A 20,749-nucleotide genomic window follows, 5' to 3' on the forward strand; every position below is an offset into this window, starting at 1 on the left:
TTTCTAGAAGAACACCTGTAACATACATTTGTTGTTTGTTAACGACTTATTGGAGATAGATATTAAACTCTACTAGTTCACTTCGTAAAACGTAACTGTTGTATGAAGTGAAATGCTGTTTTAAAATATTACTACTTGTGATGAAATACTTAATTATTTTATCGAAAACTGTCCAATATATAATTAAAAACTCAATGGAAACAGAGCTCCTCCGTGGCTAAGCGGTTAGCGTACGCGCCGGGAGACCCGGGTGCGATTCCCGGCGGGAGCTCATGTGGTTCGGATTCCACTTAATCAGTAGGTCCACGTCTCATACCTCGCTGCGGAAAGGGACGCTAAACTGAAATTCAACTCAATGGAAACAGAAACGAGAGTGAAGTGCAGTATGCTGGAAGGATTCTATTCCCGAAAGTAAAAGGCAACAAGGCATGTTAGAAATCCGGACAAATGGAAAAAGAATTTTGCTAAGGAAGTTACACTTATAAGGGTTTACCTACCTGTGAACACAAAAATATCAATTTCAAAGGTACACTTCTCCAAAATATATTTTCACGCCTGAGTCGAAATAGTGAAGCATTCCTAACACTGTACTGTTTGCCGTTTGAAATATTCACCTCCTATTTTGTTACTTTAATGCACTGCTACTTTCAGAAGAAAATAGAACCTTAGCAAAGGCGGAAAACTTTGTTGTGGTTAAAGAAAATGTTTTTTCGATTTAAAAAAAAAAAATCAAAGGTTTTTAAAGGGTTCGTACCTATCAATACAGCTAAACGTTTACTTCATAGCTGTTTCCATAGCCGTGCTTGTTTTCCCTTTGTATTGGATTCAGCACTTCCGAATCTGGTTCGATTGGTTTACTGTTTGACATGATTCTTCCTCTGTTTAGAAGTCGTCATAGCCGACATATTTGCAAATATCAAGGAAACAACTAATCTCAGCAATTTTTATTTTTTAAGGGTACAAGTACATATATACTACTAATGGGTTAAATCGTTTATTCTTCCCAGTGTGAAGTGTTGGATATCCTCCCAATAAATTCTCTTCCCTGGAGAAAAAGAATTAAAATTTTCTCAAATGTTCATGAGGTTAGAAACTTATTTTGTAAACAAAAGTGCTACAGTTAGGAACATACCTTGTTAAGGAGATCGATTTGCCAAAACTATATTTTATATTTACCCTGTCGGTGTGTCCGTCCGTCCGATAAACAAAAGTCTCAGGGACTACGTGATGGATCAGCATCATATTTGGTTAGGATATAGAGGAACAAATGTTATAATTGAATTTGTTTACGGAGGCTATGTTCAAACCGAAAGTGATAGAAATAAAGCATTATTAGTTTTTACGTTGATTACTATAGAACACAGACGGTAACAGCGGGAAGCTATTTTCTGTAATCAACTAAGCGTTCCAAGAAGATATTTCATCTCCATCCTTAACTGAAGCGGAGCGGTAGAAATGCAGTACAGCATTCGGCTTCAATATTGATCTACATAAATCAATAGTGTTGAGAGAGGTTGGGAAGACTGTATTTTTTAAACCAATTTAGCGTTCTAACAAGGAGAAGGCACACTTTGGTAAGTGAACTTCAGTGCCATTTTTTGCGAGGTGGTAGTGCACATTTAAAGAGTTAATATTACAAACTGGGAGAGCGCAATGGGCAAAAATGGCGGAGAAAAACCGTCTTAGTTTTCTACTCGACGCATATATAGTACGACGCGCAAACTTATCAAGCGACGGCGTGGTAGAGTGAGAAGAATCAGCGACTCAAGTGCCAAGGGTCCCGGGTTTGAGTCAAACCTTTTTTTCTTTGCTTTTTGCTTCAACCAATAAAGTAGGCATTTGTAACTATTAAGTAAAATATTAATTCACCATATGTTGACAGTGTGAGAATTACAAAGGGAATGAGGGAAAATTGCTTTGGTTATAGCAACATCCAGTATTAGCAAAGGGAATTTCCCCCTTCAACTCCTTTATAAATCGCACACTCAACAGATGTAGACACGAAGCGTCAAGAACATTTATTACACAACGACTGTTATCAAGGGCGCCGATCATGGGGGCCCGTCCCCCCAAACTCATGTGGGCCCCATGTATTTTTATTGTTACATGTATTGTTGTATGTATTTTTTATGAATGGCCCCACCCAAATTTACAAAAATCGGCGCCGTTGACTATCGTAACCATAATGCAACTCGTGATATCAGTATATTTACGGAATAGATTAAATTTTCTCGCTAGTTAACATGGAACAAATTGAAAGATCTTACAAGTGATTTTAAAATTTCTATTGTTTTATTAATTATAAACATATGGTGAATTAATATTTTACATATAGTTACAAATAGTTACTTTATTAGTTGAAGCAAAAAACAAAACAAGGATTGACTCGAACGGGAATCGAACCCGGGACCCTTTGCATGAGTTGCACACTTTACATACTCTGCCACGCCGTCATTTGATAACTTTGAGCGTCGAACAGTATATGTGGCGAGTAGAAAACTTTTGAAGACGGTTTTCCTCCCTTATTTTTGCTCATTGCGCTCTCCCAGTTTGTAATATTAACTCTCTAAATGTGCACTACCTCCTCGCAAAAAATGGCCCCGAAGTTCACTTACCAAAGTGTGCCTTTTCCTTGTAAGAATATATACACTCAAAAATTGATATTTTCTCTTTGGATTAAACATGTGCTCAGAATAGTAAATCTACTATTGACAACACCGCTCGACTGTGAAGTTAATCTTCCTTCCTTTTACCCACCACTCAAACCATGCACAAGCTTTCGACGCAAACAGAAGGCAAAGAAGTGAAGTATGTTTTAAGGCACAAGTAGTTTTGTTTTGTTTCGTTTGCTTTTAAGCATGTTTAGTCATTTTCTGCCTGAGAATATTACATACAGCGAGAAATTCGAGTTCAGTTCCCGGCGGGACCTCATGTGGTTCAGATTTCACGTTAATCAGTAGGTCCGCTTCTCATATAGCCTCGCTGCTAAACGGGAAGATAAACTCCACTCCAACTCAAAAAGAAATGGGCTTTACGTCTACCACATGGCTTTGGAAATTAGAGCGATCGGCCATTTTACGCTATCACCGTCTGCTCACTGCCCACTGACGTGCAGCTACTCTCACATAGTACAGGCTTTTTCCTAACATGCTACAACCACAATCCTGACCGTTCCCAGTCCAGACTTCTTACATGTTTCCAATTCTAGAGGTTATATATATGTATATACGTGGTGTGATTGGAAAGTTTTTAGATTGGGCTTGTAATTTAAATATGGCAGTACTTGTAGGCTATTGCGATTGATCTTTATAGTCGTCCCCTGCTGCCTGAACATACCGATTCTAATGGTGTTTCCACTTTTGGAAGCATTCCTGAAAATTAACTTTCGTAAGGGTATGAAGAACTCTCTCCGTATTTACCTGGATGTCTTCAATTGAGTCAAATCTCCTCCCAGTGACAATTTTAATTTAGGAAACAGGTAGAAGTCGGCAGGGACCAAATCAGGGGAATAGGGAGTTGCGGAAGCACAGGAATGTTGAATTTGACCAGAAATTCCTGGATCGATAATGCACAATGTGCCGGTGCGTTGTAGTGAAAGATCCAAGTCTTCCCATAAGGCAAGCCTTTTCCTCCGCAAATTTTCGCGCAACGCTGAAGGACACGTAGTATTCCTGGTTGACTGCTCCCTAGGGGCAATTCATGATCCACGATACCTACCCGTAGGATCGAGAAAAGACGCGAAAACCATAGTCATTTATTTACGACCGACAAATATCGACTCTGGTAAATGCAGTGGAAGCTGACATAGGTCGATTTTCTCTCTGTATGTTTTCCCCGGGACATAGGGAAAAGGAAACAACATACATTCCGATTGATTACCTATAGTCCGCGTCACCCGAACTGGCGTGTAGCATCAGCCAATAAGCTCGCAATGCGCTGTTACTAAACCTTCAGGGAGGAATCTAATCATTCATAATTGTCCACAAATATGAACAAAATCAATTATAGTGGTCAGTAACCTAATTTTGATTAATAATAATATTCGCCTTATGTGAATAAGTCAGTCACAATTTAGATAAAAGCAAATCAAAATTTTGAACGAGGATTGCATCCAGAAATATCAAAATACTAAGCTTGAAATCATCCCCCTGTTCAATCATACAGGAAAAAGAGTACCTTTCTTACTCCCTATCATTCATCAACTAAATATATTTTCTCGTTTTAACATACTTTATAACCATTTGAAGAACCTGGTACTTTGATAACGGAATATGACAAATTCAATCTAAAACACAGCCAGGGGTAGGGAGGATGGGATACAAAAGGCGCACACAGCTCGTATGTAGCCTAGCTAGAAGACAAATACATAGTCACATATCTTGCAGTATCTTCTTAACCTTGGGCGCGTGCAATGTTTCCAAACGTGTCTAGAGACGGAAAATGCCTATTTCGTCGAATGTTCACCTATTCCAAAAAGGATGACCACAATGATCATGGGTGTTTTGAGCTTGAAAATTCTCTGACAAGTCAGTCCAGAGCTTATAGTGAGTCACTATATATATATATATATATATATATATATATATATATATATATATAACTAAAAGTTACTTTTTTTCAAATTTGTCACTAAAAGTTACTTTTTGAGAGGTGAAGTGACTTTTTCCTGTGATTTATGTTTTGCATTGGCAGTTTTCTAAAAAAAGATAAAATAAATGGAAAAAGGCAGAAACTTGTTACCTATTACTCTTCTGAAAGCTTCAGTACTTGCTGCCACATGTGAAACAGTCAGCTTTATTCTCACTTCAACTTTTATTCTTTCTAAAGCACAGTGGATGGTTGGTGGATGCTTAAACTCTCAAGATGGCGTTGAGACCCCTTCAGTGTCTATTCTTTCTTCTATCGTAATAGTCTTTTAGTTTTCTCTCGTAATAGTTAACACTCCGTTCAACGTTGTGTGTGTGTGTGTTTGTGTGGTTCATCACGTTCGTCTTGTGTAATGCTTCTTGCTATGTTCTTCTTAAGAATAGGTGGTGAATTTGAATATTTCATGGCTTTGAAAACTCTCAATGCTAAGTTAAATATAATGTCTGGGATGAAGAAATTCGGAAATAGGCCAGAACTGGTTCCACTCACTCAGAAGCTTCTTACATCTGCTAAGTCTGCTTACCGCATACTTAGAAAACTTAAGAAAGGGGGAAGCTCAAAAAGAAGAAGTAAAGAAGAAAAGATGAAACAAAACAGACAAAGGGAGAGGTGATGGAGAAAGACAAAGGGACATGATGAGATTTTGGTCACTTTTTCTTGTGTTTTTGGTTACTTTTCACCTATTTACAAGAGACCAGACCACTATGAGGCCTGTAAGTCCAACTATGAATAAAGATCTTAGGTTCGAGTCCCCAAAGGTAGGATAAACCTTCGAAATTGTTATAAAAAAAAAAAAAAGAGAGAAAGCAGATGTGTTTCTTTTAAGCGTAATAAGACATGTTGAAATGCTTTACTTAAAGTGTAGAAAAAAGTAACATTAATTGAAGTACTTAATGATACAGTATTTCAAAACTAGCGAACAGTTCTCGCATTCATAATAGAATGAACAAGACAGAAGAAACAAAATTTGATACGAATATGAACGGTATTATCTAGGATATTCAGATATGTTCCTTCAGGAAGAGTTCGGCAGGGGGATTCAAGCTAGGTCAGTTGTAGAACGTAGGACTTCTACTCGTACGGTCGTAATGAGGAATGTATCACTACCAACCAAGAAATATTCGTCAAAGCATGAATAATTATACCAAGCTATATCATAAATACTGTCACAAAGTTTGGAGTGACGCTGTAAGCATCCGGAGTGGTATAGTGCTGCCTCTGTGTATAAAGCGGAAGATGCATGTAGTGTGTGTTTGACTGTTCATGACATACGTTGATATTGTACTGAGTTCTGATGAAGTGGGGCGATTACGAAAATCGTGTAGCAGTAATTGCACTACAGAAGGTCGGGAAGATAGCAGATGAGATTTTCAACCTCCTGAAACCCCTACAAATCAGCAAGAGATTCGTGTATTGTGCCATACAGCGAAACACCGAGACTGGAACGGCAGCTGACCGTACAAGGAGTGACTGACCACGAACGGTACGAGCCCCGCAGGTCCAGAAAGCAGTCGCAGCAAAAATTCGAAGAAATCCTGTTCGAACACAAAGTGAGATTGCTGCTGATATGAACATAAGCAAAAATTCCATGTCTCGTGTGCTCAGGAGTGACCTACATCTACGGGCGTATAAGAGGCGAACTGGTCACCTTCTGACCCAAACGTTAAGTCGCAGAGGGTCCTTAAATCAAAGAAACTGTTGCGGCGTTACGCCAACCATCTGCACAGAAAGATTCTGTTCAGCACTGACGAAAAGGTGTTCACAATCGAGCAGGCCTACAACGCCCAAAATGACCGTATGTATGTTACGTCATCTACTGCAGCTGCTGAGGCAGCTCCAAGGGTTCAGAGGATACATCATCCTGCCTCAGTGATAGTTTGGTGGAGAGTGAGCTACTCAGGCACAACCCAGCTGCATTTTTGCGAACAAGGTGTTAAAACACCTGCCAAGGTGTACCAGGACACAGTGCTAACACTTACAGTGAAACCACTGTCTGCTACCATGTTCCCTGGAGAAAGGTGGACCTTCCAGCAGGGTTCCGCTCCAGGCCACAAAGCAAAACCAAACCAAGAACTGGCTTGCACGGAACGTCCCTGACTTCATTTCTACCGCTGATTGGCCTTCTAGCAGCCCGGACCTTAACCTGTTGGACTACAAACTTTGGGCAGTCCTTCGGCAAAGGTCTGCCATATACGGCATCTATCTGTCGACAGTCTGAAACAATCCTTGAACCGAGCAGTGAACAATTTTCCCAAGTATGTGGTGCGTAATACCATTGACCAGTGGCCGGACAGACTTCGTGCCTGCATCAAGGCCAAGGAGGGACATTTCGAAAAATGATTCGTACGTCAAGTGTACAACATATCAATGTAAAACATGACCAAAATAAATTGCCTTGGTGTTAATACTCTCTATGTTATTCACATTCAAACTTGTGACAGTATTTATGATATAACTAGGTGATTATATAAAATAATTACATTAAAATAAATCAGTTGAGTGTGTATTCATACAATTATTTCAGAGCATAAGAAATTATGTTTAAAATATAACTTTTGAGATGTGATGGGTGTTGGCAGAACGCCCGTCTATTACCTGTGAATGTTAAATACAATTGAATCGTTGAGTTCAAAAACCGGTCATCTCTATCGAAGCTAATTTGAGAGGAGTGACACATAAAACTAAATTAGTCAATATGCATCTGTCATATACGGGTGTTTTCATTTTCGGACCGTAGAACTGACATTTTTCCACTTTGCAAAAATGGAAATAACCCTATATGTCAGATACATATTGATCAATTTAGTTTTGTTTGCCATTCCTCTCAAAGTGGCTTCGATGGAGATGACCGGTTTTCGAATTCAACGATTCAAATTAAGTAAAACACGTAATGACAGCACATAAGTGTGTAGTGTATTTGTCATACGGAAGGTACTTCTCAATATTCTCATTGCAGCATGGGATTTTCGTTCTTAGAGATACTATTATAATTACTAAATGTGAGACATTTGCATGTGGCGTTACTTAATTCACTGCTAAAGTTATGTATTATTATATATGCACTTTATCGTCTCATGCATGATTACAGTTACGCAGAGTAAAATGCATTATTTATTGTATGATTTGGCTAAAGTGATTCGTTTTATTTTTTTGAAATTATAACCATTTCTCCTCACACTTTACACGAGAGACTGAAACATGTAATTGTACTTCGTTAAATACTACCAACTTGAGATTCCGTGAAATATCTTCCAGTGGTCGAATAGGCAACATTAGGAAGTCAATAATTCAGTTTCCAAATTCCAGAATGTCGTAATTTGGGAATTTCGTAATTATAGAAAGTGAAAATGCCATAATCAAAAATATGAAACAACATAAAAACTTGACAGAGTTGTAGGAAACAAATACGATAAATCCACACTTTTACTAATTGAAGGGCCAGGGGGAAGAACGCTTTCAGTCCCCCCCCCCCAAAAAAAAAAATCGATACCTCCAACACCACTTTTCTAATTTGCTGTAAAAATAAGTTTTTCTTTACATATATACAATATTTACCATGATATAAACTTAAAACTATTTTTCTAACAATGTAATGACACTGGTTATTCAATGAATAACTTGTTTTTTTATCTCTCCTGAAAAATTTCATTAAATGGACTGAAAGCGTTCTTCCCCCTGACCCTTCAATTGAGTAATGGAAGTAAATTCGAAAATTTTCATACATTTTCTGTTTGTGTTCAAGAATTTGCTATATCAAGACTTCGGGGTTTCGGAATATCCCAAGTTTAGTACATTTTCAACAGATATGAGTATCATTATCATCAAACACCGAAAATTCAAAGTTATGTTTTTTCTTTCTTTCTTTTTTTTTTTCTTAATGGATCTGTCTGTTCATGTTAGCTCACTGGTAGAGCGCGGGATTCCCAAACGTCAGATCTTGAGTTCAAATCCAATAGAAACTTTTTCTTTATTAGTAGAATTGAACAGAAATATGATACAAGGAGTTGTTACTACGATAAAAATTTGCGGGAGAGTTTAGGTAGCCTTAAAAAGGGCTGTTCTGGGAGTTGGGGTGGGGACACTAATATTGTGTCCAAGACCCTTGTGCATTTATTACACGTTTCATTCTAAGCATGGGATTTATTAGATGGCCGACAAATATATCTCCTTCCGCTACCTCCAGCCGTATCTCGGAAACAAGGCCCCACAGGTCATCCCGAGTTCTTGATCTGCAAGAGCCCAACTGTCTCTTAGAGTACGCTTTATCTCCACTCTCATATTTCCCATGGGATTGAGGCCTCTCTGCGAATCATTCCTGAACTATATGGGGAAATGTATTAGGGACTGTTTTTCCTAGAACTGAATAACACCATGAGGCGGAAGTACTCGTACTGATGGCACCATGATGTTACTTTTCCATGTGCTCTTCAATTCTGTGGAGCTGTCCTGTACCGCTACTAGAAAACCAAACGCTACTAGAAATAGATATATTACCACTACGATTGCAAGCAGTCACGTATTCAAGGTTATACCTGGCGCCCCTCATTCGATGTTTTGAATATAGATTTCTCAGCTACGATCCACATTCGCATGTGCAAATGTGAGACGGTGATTTTTTGCGTGAGAGTTTTTGTGAATTTTTCCTTTACGGCAGCAACACGGCAACATAACCCAGCACGATGAAACCTTCGGAACACTGCTCATTATCAGGAAAATGAAAAGATTCCCATAGCTGTCTAGACAACCTTAGTGGGTCTCATACAGCTTCGTTTACTAATCTACCATCTTCCGCTTCGGTAGACACATGAGAACGACCAGATCGTAAATTACACTATCCAACAAATTTTAACTTTAACTTTTTTTTTTTCTGTAGAAGTCGCGGAGATGGGTGTTCTTAAATATAAACCCTCTAAGCCTAAAAACCAAGTCACATTCTCATAACGTCACATTTTTTTTTTTTTAAATCTACAGGGTGCCCTAAAAATGAAGTTACGTCATATATTTGATATTTATCCCGACATTTGGTGTTTAGGAAAAGTTATTTTAAATCAAAACGTTGCGCTGAGTACAAAATTTTAGTGGAAATAACTACATATAAAATTATTTAACGATACTGTTAGTTTCTTAATGGTTGATTTAAAAAAATCAAAAATACAATAAAAATATTTTAAATATACATGGATTTTATACTTTTCACAATAGATATTTATTTAGGTTTAAAAAACGGTATATTAATCTAACTCTTGTAGTTTACGTTATACGTGTTCAACAGTCACACAAGCAAAGTTTAACAATTGTCCATTAAACTATAAGCCTGAAATCGCACAATGGGTTTTGGCCCTTTTATTCTTACGGCCTTCTAATATCAATTGTAGCCTCCTTCGCCTCTTCCTTCTCTTTCCTGCCACTTTTCCACCCGTCATTTCAACACCCTCTCATTTATTTTCCGCTCGACCCAACCAATTCTCTTCATTCTCTCCACACCCACATTTCGTAAGCTTCCAGTCCCTTTTCATTTTTTTATAATGTCTGCCCCCTTATTCTCAACTTTTTATTCAAGGTCTCATAGAACGGATTTTTCTTCCTCCTAAAGTCTTCTTTCGCCATTCCTATCCTTGCTTTTATTTCACGTTCACACTTTATATCTTCACTAATAATACTACCCAGGTATCGAAACCTAGTTGCCTGTTCTATTTTCTCCCCTCCTATGTCTATATTTGACACCGACCGCTTCATTATCACCAAAGCTTTTGTTATTTAGTTTCATCCTATATTCTTCACAATCTTTCAAGTTTTCTAACATGTTATTGATTTTCTTTTCAGATTCCGTTACAAATGCCATATCATCTGCAAACCGTATACATCTTATCATTTTACTCGTATCGAAATGTCGTCTGGATTATGTAAACTCTTTTTCACTATCTCTTCTAGATAGATGTTAAATAATGTTGGCGAGAGACAGAAACCCTGTCGAACTCCCCTTCCAATTACACTCTCCTCTGTCATTTCCTCCCCTATTCTAACACTTACTTGTTGGTTCATATATAAGTTTCGTGTTATTAATATCACTGTGTTAGCTACAATTTCAGTACTTGTGTATATAACGTAGTCCTGTTAGCTACCCATATTCTCGAAAATATTTACAAACGAACAATACTAATTATAGAAGTCGCGTATACATCAATTTATAAAATTTGGTTTACAGTTTTCTCTGTGTGGTAAATCATGAAAACAATGGGCTGCACATAACGCCACATCACATATTGCACACATGTACACAGTTTCTTTCCAGAGTTGGCAAAACCATGGTTTTTACTGAAAAGTTTTTTTTTTTTTTGGTTTAAATAATTTGCTCTATATATTTATATCACTCATGAGCAGAAATAAGTTTGTTTCGCCTTGTGTTATTATGCAACAACCGGGTTATGCTGGAAGGGGTCATATAAGTTTTAAAGCGGAATCCAAACCGCTTCTAGGCTTACATCCGAGAGAAATTGTCCTCCATTTGAACTCGAAACCGGGACCAACTAGCCGCAAATGCGATACGTCTGCCGACTCACTCACGAAGGACTCCTGAAAAAAATACATTGTACTTGTCTTTACATACTTGTTAATACAATTGTCAAGAGTAATTTCAGAAGGACAAAAGATAAACAGTTGTACAAGTGAAACCTTTATACAGAATTACATATGGAAAATTTCAAAACACTGCAGAGTACAGAAGAGCTAATTTAGTCCAAGTTAATTCACTGCGACTTTTATTAGTCCAATTAAAGAATTAAGAAGACTTTATTTGCATATCAGTACGAAAAGTGAATAAAGATGCGCATTATTTGAGTCAACTTTGGCTCTGACCCATTTATATATAAATAGATACCAAAGATACATCTGATTTCAATAAATGCCTCTCGTGAGGTTTGTATGACCCCCCACCCCCCAAAAGTACGGCATTTCGATGTATTTTATCAATAGTAAACGTTATTAAAACGAAACAATATTTAGAATTTTTCTTTGATTGCAATTGCGTAACAATAATAATAAACTAAAAAAAACACAAAAGAAACATCCATAAACTTATAAAAAAATAAACAAAAAGTTACTTTTGTAGTATAATCTCTGAGAGTAATGAATGGAGAATTTAGATCTGAATATAATGCGAAGAAAATACGGGAGTGAAACGTGATAACCCACAGATGTGTGTTCAAGATTTTACGAACACTTACACTTTCACGAACATTTTTCGTTTTTTGGTTTCAACTTTTTTTTTTTTTTTTTTTTTTTTTTTTTTTTTTTTTTAAAGCTGGTTTAAACCAGCCAACCCTGTTTCTTTCGTTACTGATTTTCCTTTATCATCCTTATGTATTGCTCAAAGAGCATGTCATCTGTGTTCGGGTCGCTTCGTAGCCGAAAATGGTATGTAGGATGAAAATGCGTCCCTTACAACCGAGTAGAGCACACTATTATAAATGATCTTACTACAGCTGATTTGTTAGCTGCACTGGAATATGCTGAAAGTGATCTGTTAGCAAGTTCAATTCTAAATTATGGAGTAATCTAGAAGCTGGCAAGATTGCTTTTTGTAATACTTTTTCATTCGCTTTCCTGCATAAACACTGATCCTTCATGTCAACACCTCCCATTCCTTTTGAATATTCAATACAAACTCTTGGTTTTAATGCTCCCTTCCTCTTTTACAGGACTTTCTATCGTGAAAGATACATCTGATTTGTTGGTTTCCCGATTATACTTTGCAAAAAACCTAAAGCAAGAAACACTTTCAGTTCATTAGTCATTGTGAGAGGCAGGAGTTTTTCGCAACTTGCGAAATCGAGAAAGTTTTCCGACAAAGCCGAAAGTTGGTTTTTCAACGAACTACGTCAAATTGAGTAAGGAAATAGGTATTTTGAAGTCGCGACGAATTGCGAATTTTTTAAAACGTTAATTTCCGTTGTTAAAATACAGAAATAAAAAGTATAATTTTCCAAGCAATTTGCCTTTTGCAACTGGCAACGCTAATTACTACTAACTTCCGTTTCAAGTTCATAGCTGTTAGTTGTGGAATGTCGAACGTTCAGCGTCGTGTTAAAACAGCAGAAATTCTCACTTCGGTGCTTTTGTGGAATACGTACGCTGAGAGTTGATAATTTTAAAAATGGTGAATAAAAAGGGGACGGTTTAAGATCGCGCAAGTGAATTTGCCAGTGAAGGCTTGTACGATATCCAAACGTAAATGTGTAAATTTTGTAATTCACGCATTGAATGGAAAAAGAAAGACCCTGTACAAAACATATAAAGTCGGAAGGACATAAATATAACAGAGAGTTGAATGTGGACCAAGTGCGAAGTGTAAATTACAGTGGAAGGTTTTGCAAATGCAGACAGCAAAAGTAGAAAAGATTGAGTTCATGAATGAGATTACTGAGATATTGCTGAAGGCTGAAGTCAATATACCCATAGAAAAAGTTGACCATCCTGCATTTCGTGCGTGGTTGATGAAGTACATGCCTGATGAAAGACTTGTAAAACAAGAAAGAAGTAATTTGTTGTTAGTAACTGCATAAAGAATGACTTCATTGTCCTAAGTAGTAGTATTGTTTATTATTTATATTGGGCTTACCTATATTAGAGTTTGTATATTAGAGCTTGTAAAATAATTCACTTAGCAACAAAATGAGAAATCTCAAAATGCGACAAAATGCGAAACTTTTAATTTCAAATGCGAAATGTTTACTTCCGTCCCTAACCATTGTATCCACCCATATCTTATCACGCGATCTCTTTCTCATTTTTCCAGAGGAAAGTTTTCCCGTCAATCTTCTCCCGAGCATATCGATTTGTTTTCTCAACAATCCGAGTTCACATAATTCATTGTCACGCACAATGAGCTACTGAAACCATTTCGCTGCACTTTCACACCAACATTTTCCTTGAATACAAAGCATTGTCTTTCAGACACAACTGCCGACCATTTATCATTGTTACCATCATGGACGGACAGCAGACTCAGTGGAAGTACTGACTGACAAACTAAAGTCCTCCTCATCACAAGCACTATTCGTATTTCTATGAAGAATCTCAGCTGTTCCTTTATCTGAGAGACGTTCGGAATTTCTGCTGCAAGACGCCATTTTACTCCGAATACAAATTGGAAAAGAAAGAAACTAAGAAGTTCAACCAAAGTTTCCAACGCTTAAGAAATGGATTAGCATCTTTAGACAGTACAAACTGTATCTATCTTGTAGCGTCTGAAGACGTGTTATCCACTTAAAGGTTAATATATGGCTTGGTTTTGTTGAGCATTATGGCCCACAGACCACAGACCACTATTCTACAAGTCAAAATAAAACGAAAATGTTATATGATGGTATGCCCTCCGGGGCCTCCTTCAGCCGCTATGGGAAATCAAAATTTCACAATATGGCAAAGTCGCACATTAACCTGGAGCCATTTGCATTATTCTACGAATACAACAAGCAGTTGAATAGATTGTTACACTAATAAATGATGTTGGTGTCAAAAAATATAGACTTTAGCTGCCATCTGGAAAGAACTGATATAACTATTTGATAGATTTGTAGATCTAATCTATGGTTGCCACATAGTGCTATTTGTGTCTCCAGGCAAGGACTCGAAAGAATTTACATTCACTCACATAATTTTATTCAGCTTGATGATACATATTGTTGGTATATTTTACCTTTAGATTTTTTTTACCGTTAAATATTGTTAATATCGTAGAATACGGAAATGAAACAAGTACGTGGGTTTGAACTTTGATAGAAATTTAACCACTTATTGCTGGCTAATAGAAAATAGAGATACAATTCTAGTGGTAAGTCTTTTTATTGTGATTTTAGTAACATACATCATCGGTAAAGTGACAAGAGTACTTTAATAATGTATATGAAATAAATTATATTAACTCATTCACACGGAAATGAAGAAAAAAATATATGTATTAAAAGAAGACAAGATATAAACCAAAATATCTTGACAGTAGTATACAATATTTCGACAATTTTATATAAATTACATTATATATATTTTAATAGATACCCCACTATTAAATAATTAACCATATCATTCAAAGACCCACTATATCAACCATTCGTCAGACCACTGTCATATAATTCTCTTTGCTTTACACAAACACAGCTGACACAATTTAATGAAGCTCGCCAAGTTAATTGAGTAAGTCAACGATTAAGATTTACATTAAAAAAAAAATCACATTTCCGTTGTTTTAAGTATCTTCTGACAACTGAAGACACGCTGCAGAGCACGACTCGTTTGAACACACAAAAATGACTCCACTGTTACGTCTGAATCACAGCACTAGCTTGTCTTACGGACTGTCATATACATATTTCTATACTCATTTATTATACATTAAAGAACACAAAGTTCTAACACCATACACTTTGGCTTTATACACTATTTATAAGTAACTAATCATCACGTGAAAATCTTCACAATAAGCTCCACAAAATCAAAAAATAAACAGCACATACATATGGTGAACTGCTAGACGTACGTTAAGGTTGAAATATGATAATCATATAGGTAGTTGATGGATTTAGTATGCATATATATTTTTTAACTAAATATTTTCATTGTTTAAACTGACTGAGAATAAAGATCACTTGGTGAAAATGTCCCTGAAAACTCCGATCAATTCAATCTTCTTTCATCAGTCTTAATCATGCAAAACGATCATTTTAATTTTTTTCCCCTTCAATAATGGTTACAGAACTAGTAAATTCTTGTTTTCCAAGGAGAGCAGAAAGACACAGAGAAAATATTACACATAACAGAGAGAAAAGTGATCTCCATGTCTTTTCAACCTTAATTGCATGGTTACCTTTCTTTTCGTTTTCTTTACTGACATATCTCCGTATTCAGAAAATTAATACCGGCTCCCAGACATTTGGGCTCTCACAGTAGCAGATGCAGCATTGGCTGCAGCACTCTGGACGTGCTCGTTACGAAGAAATTCACTGGTAAATTCCTGCTGGGCCTTGGCAAAACTAGCTCCCGTGCTTCGATAAATGCGGTGGATCTTTAAAGAAAAAAGACAACATTTTACATGAAAAAAGACAATGCTATAAAACATAGCTGCTGAAGTACTTAGAGCAACATTCAAGTTTAATATGAAAATAGACTAACGAGGCTTTTACGAACACACTTCACTACGGATGTTTCGGTGGTACAGTCCGCAGCAAAAACCCTGCAACATGAGCATGTAAGTTTATTGTGAAACTATGCCTAACAGCCCAGGGAATCAACATAACATGCACACTTATTTTGGAGCAAAAAATTTCGTCGTTTCACAATAAACTTACATGCTCATGTTGCAGGTTTTTTGCTGCGGACTGTACATCCTGGTAAAAGCTTTCGTACCATAACGTTTTCTTTCTTAAATAAGGTTCAAAATTTAACCCTTTCCAGAAGTATATAACTTCCCTCATTTTAACTAAAGACAATTCTCGTTTCTATTTATCTATTACTTTTCTTCTTCAAAGCACTATTTACACTACGCATTACATTTCTTATGCATGCATTTATTCTCAGTTTGGAACTGATTTCGTCAGAACTGTAAATAATGAGAATTTTTCTTGAGGACAACAAATAGTGCTTTAACCTCTCTAACATCAGCAGTTGAAGAGACCTCAAAAACGGAAGACTTTCAAGGTCATGGTCAAGTTTTAATTTCAGTAACATAAAAAAGGACACTATGATTAATAAAAATACACTATCTTTTCTGGGGAAATTGACAAATGAATCACGTAACTGCAGAATTGTACTTCTAGGGAATTGTATCATGAATGTACCGGCCCTAATTCTTCGCTTTACAACTTCGAACTTCATTAGACTTAAAGTAAAAATTCAGAAAGACAATGAAAATTATGTTAAAGTTTAGGGGAAAAATCTAATATACGAGGGAAATTCCAAAAGTAAGGTCTCCAAAGCGCAGGGAACACAGGGAATCTATTCGTGCAGTTGGGTTTGTTATTTCCCCTACTCCCAAATAAGCCTGCGTGCACTCACTGGGATGCTCAGCCTTGGCTTGGTAGCCGTTTCTAACGAAGTTCCCACTTGGCGCTACCGCCAAGTGCGAGCTCCTCGGTTTTGAAATTCATCGTCAATTGATGGAAATGTGTCACGAATTATGTATGGATGTTAAAATATCCACAAATGGTGTAGGGAGTTTGCAGCTGGTTGTGCTGAAATTCACGACGAAGAAAGGATCGGGAGACAAAAATGAAATGAAATATTTCAGTTTAACGTCCCATGATTATGCCCTTTAGGCTAAGGGAGATGATGATTAAAGCAAGTAAATTATAAGGAAAGAATTGGTGGAATGAGAAAGTGAGAGGAAACGGGAGTACTCCGAGAAAACCCACGGACACGCACACGGTGCTGTCTACCACAAACTTACTTGGCCGGGATCGAACCAGGGACCCCAAGCACCACAGATAAGCACTCTACTACTGATCCAGTGTTCCCGGATCGGAGACAGTCGCGAAAGTTGAAGAAACCAGTGACTAGCAACTGTTTTCAGCAACGACGACGAGGTGAAAGGTAAGGTTCAATGGTTTCTGAAAAACTCGGCGGTGTTGGTATGACATGGACATACAAAAACTGACACAGCACCTAACAAAAATTCATCTACCGAAATGAAAAATAGTTAAATATACCAGCTTTAAAATGATGTAAACATTATTGGAAATAAATGTTCCTTTGTGTGTTATATATATATATATATATATATATATATATATATATATATATATATATATATATATATATATATAAACGGAAGACCTTATGTTTGGGATTACTCTCATTGATGCAACTATTCCTGAATATATTTTGAAGTTATGTTGCACCTATTTTGGCATCTACAGAATTGAACTCTCCAACAGCCGCGATTATTATGAAGTTTTGATTTTAAGATTAAATTTTTACATATTGGGAAAAAGTTATGCTGACTTTTAACATTCCGTTCTGTAACGATAAAACCAATTTAAACAGTTCTGCTATTCTAAGAGCCTCATATGTTCTAGTACATTTTTATGCACGTGTCGGTACTAGTATTCATATGCAAAGATTAAAATCATAGGTACTTCGGAGATTCTCTAGGGAGAACTAACAATTCATGAGATTCTATCTCTATTACGACTGGTGTAGACTATTTTCATAATCAACGCTTAAAAAAAGTTCTATTCCCTACATCAGAATGACTTACCTTTGACAATATAAGCAAATCCATAACAGCAGCAGAACCGAAACCCAACGCTACAATTAACACAATAATGCCCACTGCAATACCCCGTCCTGTTGAATCGAAACATTTAATAGCTGTGACAATTCCGCTAGAAAGAGAAAATGTTAATATGAGCAAATGTGAACTTTATTATAAAAAAATACTTAACGAAACATACATATTTCGCGAAAATTTTCTCGAACCATCTTTTATCTAAATAAAATAAAATTTCAAGTAAATAGCTTTACTTATACTCCATGTCATATAGTCACTAAAATTGTCAAAATTACAATGTCGATTTTACAGACTGTTCACTACAAAATTAACTGTCTACGTATTTCCTAAAAAGTGAATCAAATTTCACATCAAAAATTAATATTTTTAAACGTTACCATAGGAATTAATTTACCGGCATTATTCAAATCACTTATTATTTAGTCAAATTCTCTTTCTTTATAAGAAAAATATAAGGATATTAACACGAATAAAATAAATATAATGTGCGGAAAAAAAATATCTAAAATGTTTAATTTTTTTGCAAAGGTACCAATTTTAGGAATTCAAATACTACAATCAATGCTCTTGTCTTGCATATGACTACGACTAGAGTTGTACATGAAAATACAGATACACTCTTTCTAGATTTAAAAATATCGGGTTGCATGAAAAATAAAGTTAATGTAAATTATAAAATGGGAGCTTAGAATATGCAGATAATTTTTTTAAGCTCAAATTTTATAATAAAAAGGCATTGAAATCTTCCACTTTTGAAGACTTATAGTTTAGTAAATGTTGTGTACATGGATACAACAACAAAGCAACTGAACAAATTTGGAATACCACAGTATACTCGTATTTTATACATAACGATAGGCGAACAGCACATATAATGGGAAAACAGATAACACGAAGCCATGTTTTTGTTGCAGTTATATCTACTCGTATTATATAATACATATTGATCTATTGTTGAAAAACCAATACAGGATTTACAACCATTCAACTTACTGAGATTAAAAATTTTTCGTGACTGCACAATATCCCTACAGAACAACATTAATGAGTGAATATCGTCGCTGCGCCTCGAAGAATAGTTGTGTGTTAAAATCAGAACTTTTCAGGAGAAGCAAAAAACATTCCGAACTCTTAAAATTTTGCTAAATACACGGAAACACTTGAAAAATGTAATAAAATTGGTTGTGCATATATTATGCACTGCAAATTGTTGTAGCTTGCTTCAACTGTATTATGTTACTGTTTCTGTGTTTATGTAGCACCTTTTGCGCCTTTATAAGCACATGGAGGATTTGTATACATTAATCAATGCGTACGTAATGAGAACCAGAAGCCTTTAATTTCAATCTATAACAGGGTGTCTATCGGTCACGAATCACGAAAGTCATGAAAAAGTCACGAAATTTAGCTTTTGGGTCACGAATTTTTTTATCTGTACAAATATGTCCAGACCAGAAAATTTTGTTCCATAAAACGTCAAAATTCACCACCAAAATTTTCTATGGTCAGCTTTAGACGCTACCAAATCGCAACCAAAGTATGCTTCTATCGCATGTATGAAAATTCGACTTAATTCGTACTCAAATTTACATTTGAGAATGTTACGAAATTTTATGGTTTGGTTAAGAAAAATTCACGAAATTTCAGTAGACACCCTGTATAATTTTTTCATTGTTGTGGCGATACAATTGAATATTAACTTATGATTATAAGGGACGCTGCCTGACAGCTTTCTGGTTTATTTGCACGACGTAACTCATTTTCGACAAAAATGTCACACAGCGGTTCTTTGAGGCGCAGCGACGATATATTGTCTTGAAAACAATAAGATATTTTGTACGTATCGTATTTCTCAGTACGACACACTTTTCTTTCTCTGAAAATAGTTACACAAAAATAGTGTGCTTATTCGCCGAAACAGATTTTTTTTTCCTATCGGTATGCAATAACATGCCAATTACATATAGTTTAGTGCCTCAGTAAATGCATTGCGGGCTAATTGCGCAATTTATTGTTTCGGTCTGCATGGCATAGTCCAGATCAATTCTGGCAAGGAAAGAAAAAATCTTACCTTGATAGCCTCAGATGTAATTAAAGTAAAGAGATGTTAAAATTCAGGACAAACACGACAGAGATCACCACAGGTGACGCCTCTGGCACCATTTCTCAGAAGCGATTTTCGGCAAAATATTAAAATGCTCTAACTCTGGAACAGTTCACGATATATATATATATATATTATTTGGAAGGTAAAAATTTACTGATTAAAATGATATCTTCATATGGAAATGTGTCCAAGTTCTCGTGCTGTACCCTTCTGATTTTTTTTTTTATATACAAAATTTTATTTATTTATTATTACTTTGAAGAAATACCAATCCCAAAATTTTGATTTTGTGACTGCTGATCACTAAATACAGTACTATATGGCCTGAAAAAGAGAACTTCCAGTTTTGAGTTGAACATAATTTATAAACAACTGAAAATTTTGCCATATATTAAACCGATTTCCGTTAACACGTTCTCACATGTCTCTTGAAATGAAAATCTAGTCTTATTTGACATAGCATTTTAATTTTTCACAAAGATAAGCAAGACACAGCTTTCTAGCGTATTAAAGCTTCCAAAATATATGTGCACGTTACAAAAGATATTACAAGTTCGAAAGCATTGGTATTTCTGTACATTCTGCTTAGAACTGAAATTAGCAATTCAATGAGCTAAAAATGTATTCCTTTGATATTGAGTAATGCCTTTTTCCTTAACCAATAGGAACTCGGCCACCCACGATATTTAAAACTTCGAGAATTAGAAGTCAAC

General features: G+C 36.1%; 1 protein-coding gene across 1 annotated transcript in view; it reads right to left on the reverse strand.

The window, feature by feature from the left end:
* Positions 1-14,471: 14,471 nt before the first annotated feature.
* Positions 14,472-20,749, reverse strand: part of Scamp (secretory carrier membrane protein) — a 64,029-nt gene continuing 57,751 nt past the window's right edge. Inside the window, exons 8-9 of the mRNA XM_081733651.1 lie at positions 17,897-18,023; positions 14,472-15,706 (exon numbers count right to left, since the gene is read on the reverse strand). Of these exons, the coding sequence (XP_081589777.1) occupies positions 15,554-15,706; positions 17,897-18,023 (280 nt within the window). The 3' untranslated portion in view covers positions 14,472-15,553. The remainder of the gene's footprint in view (positions 15,707-17,896; positions 18,024-20,749) is intronic.

This window comes from Thermobia domestica, chromosome 12 (assembly GCF_964235325.1).
Source record: "Thermobia domestica chromosome 12, izTheDome1.hap1.1, whole genome shotgun sequence".
Taxonomy (NCBI): domain Eukaryota; kingdom Metazoa; phylum Arthropoda; class Insecta; order Zygentoma; family Lepismatidae; genus Thermobia; species Thermobia domestica.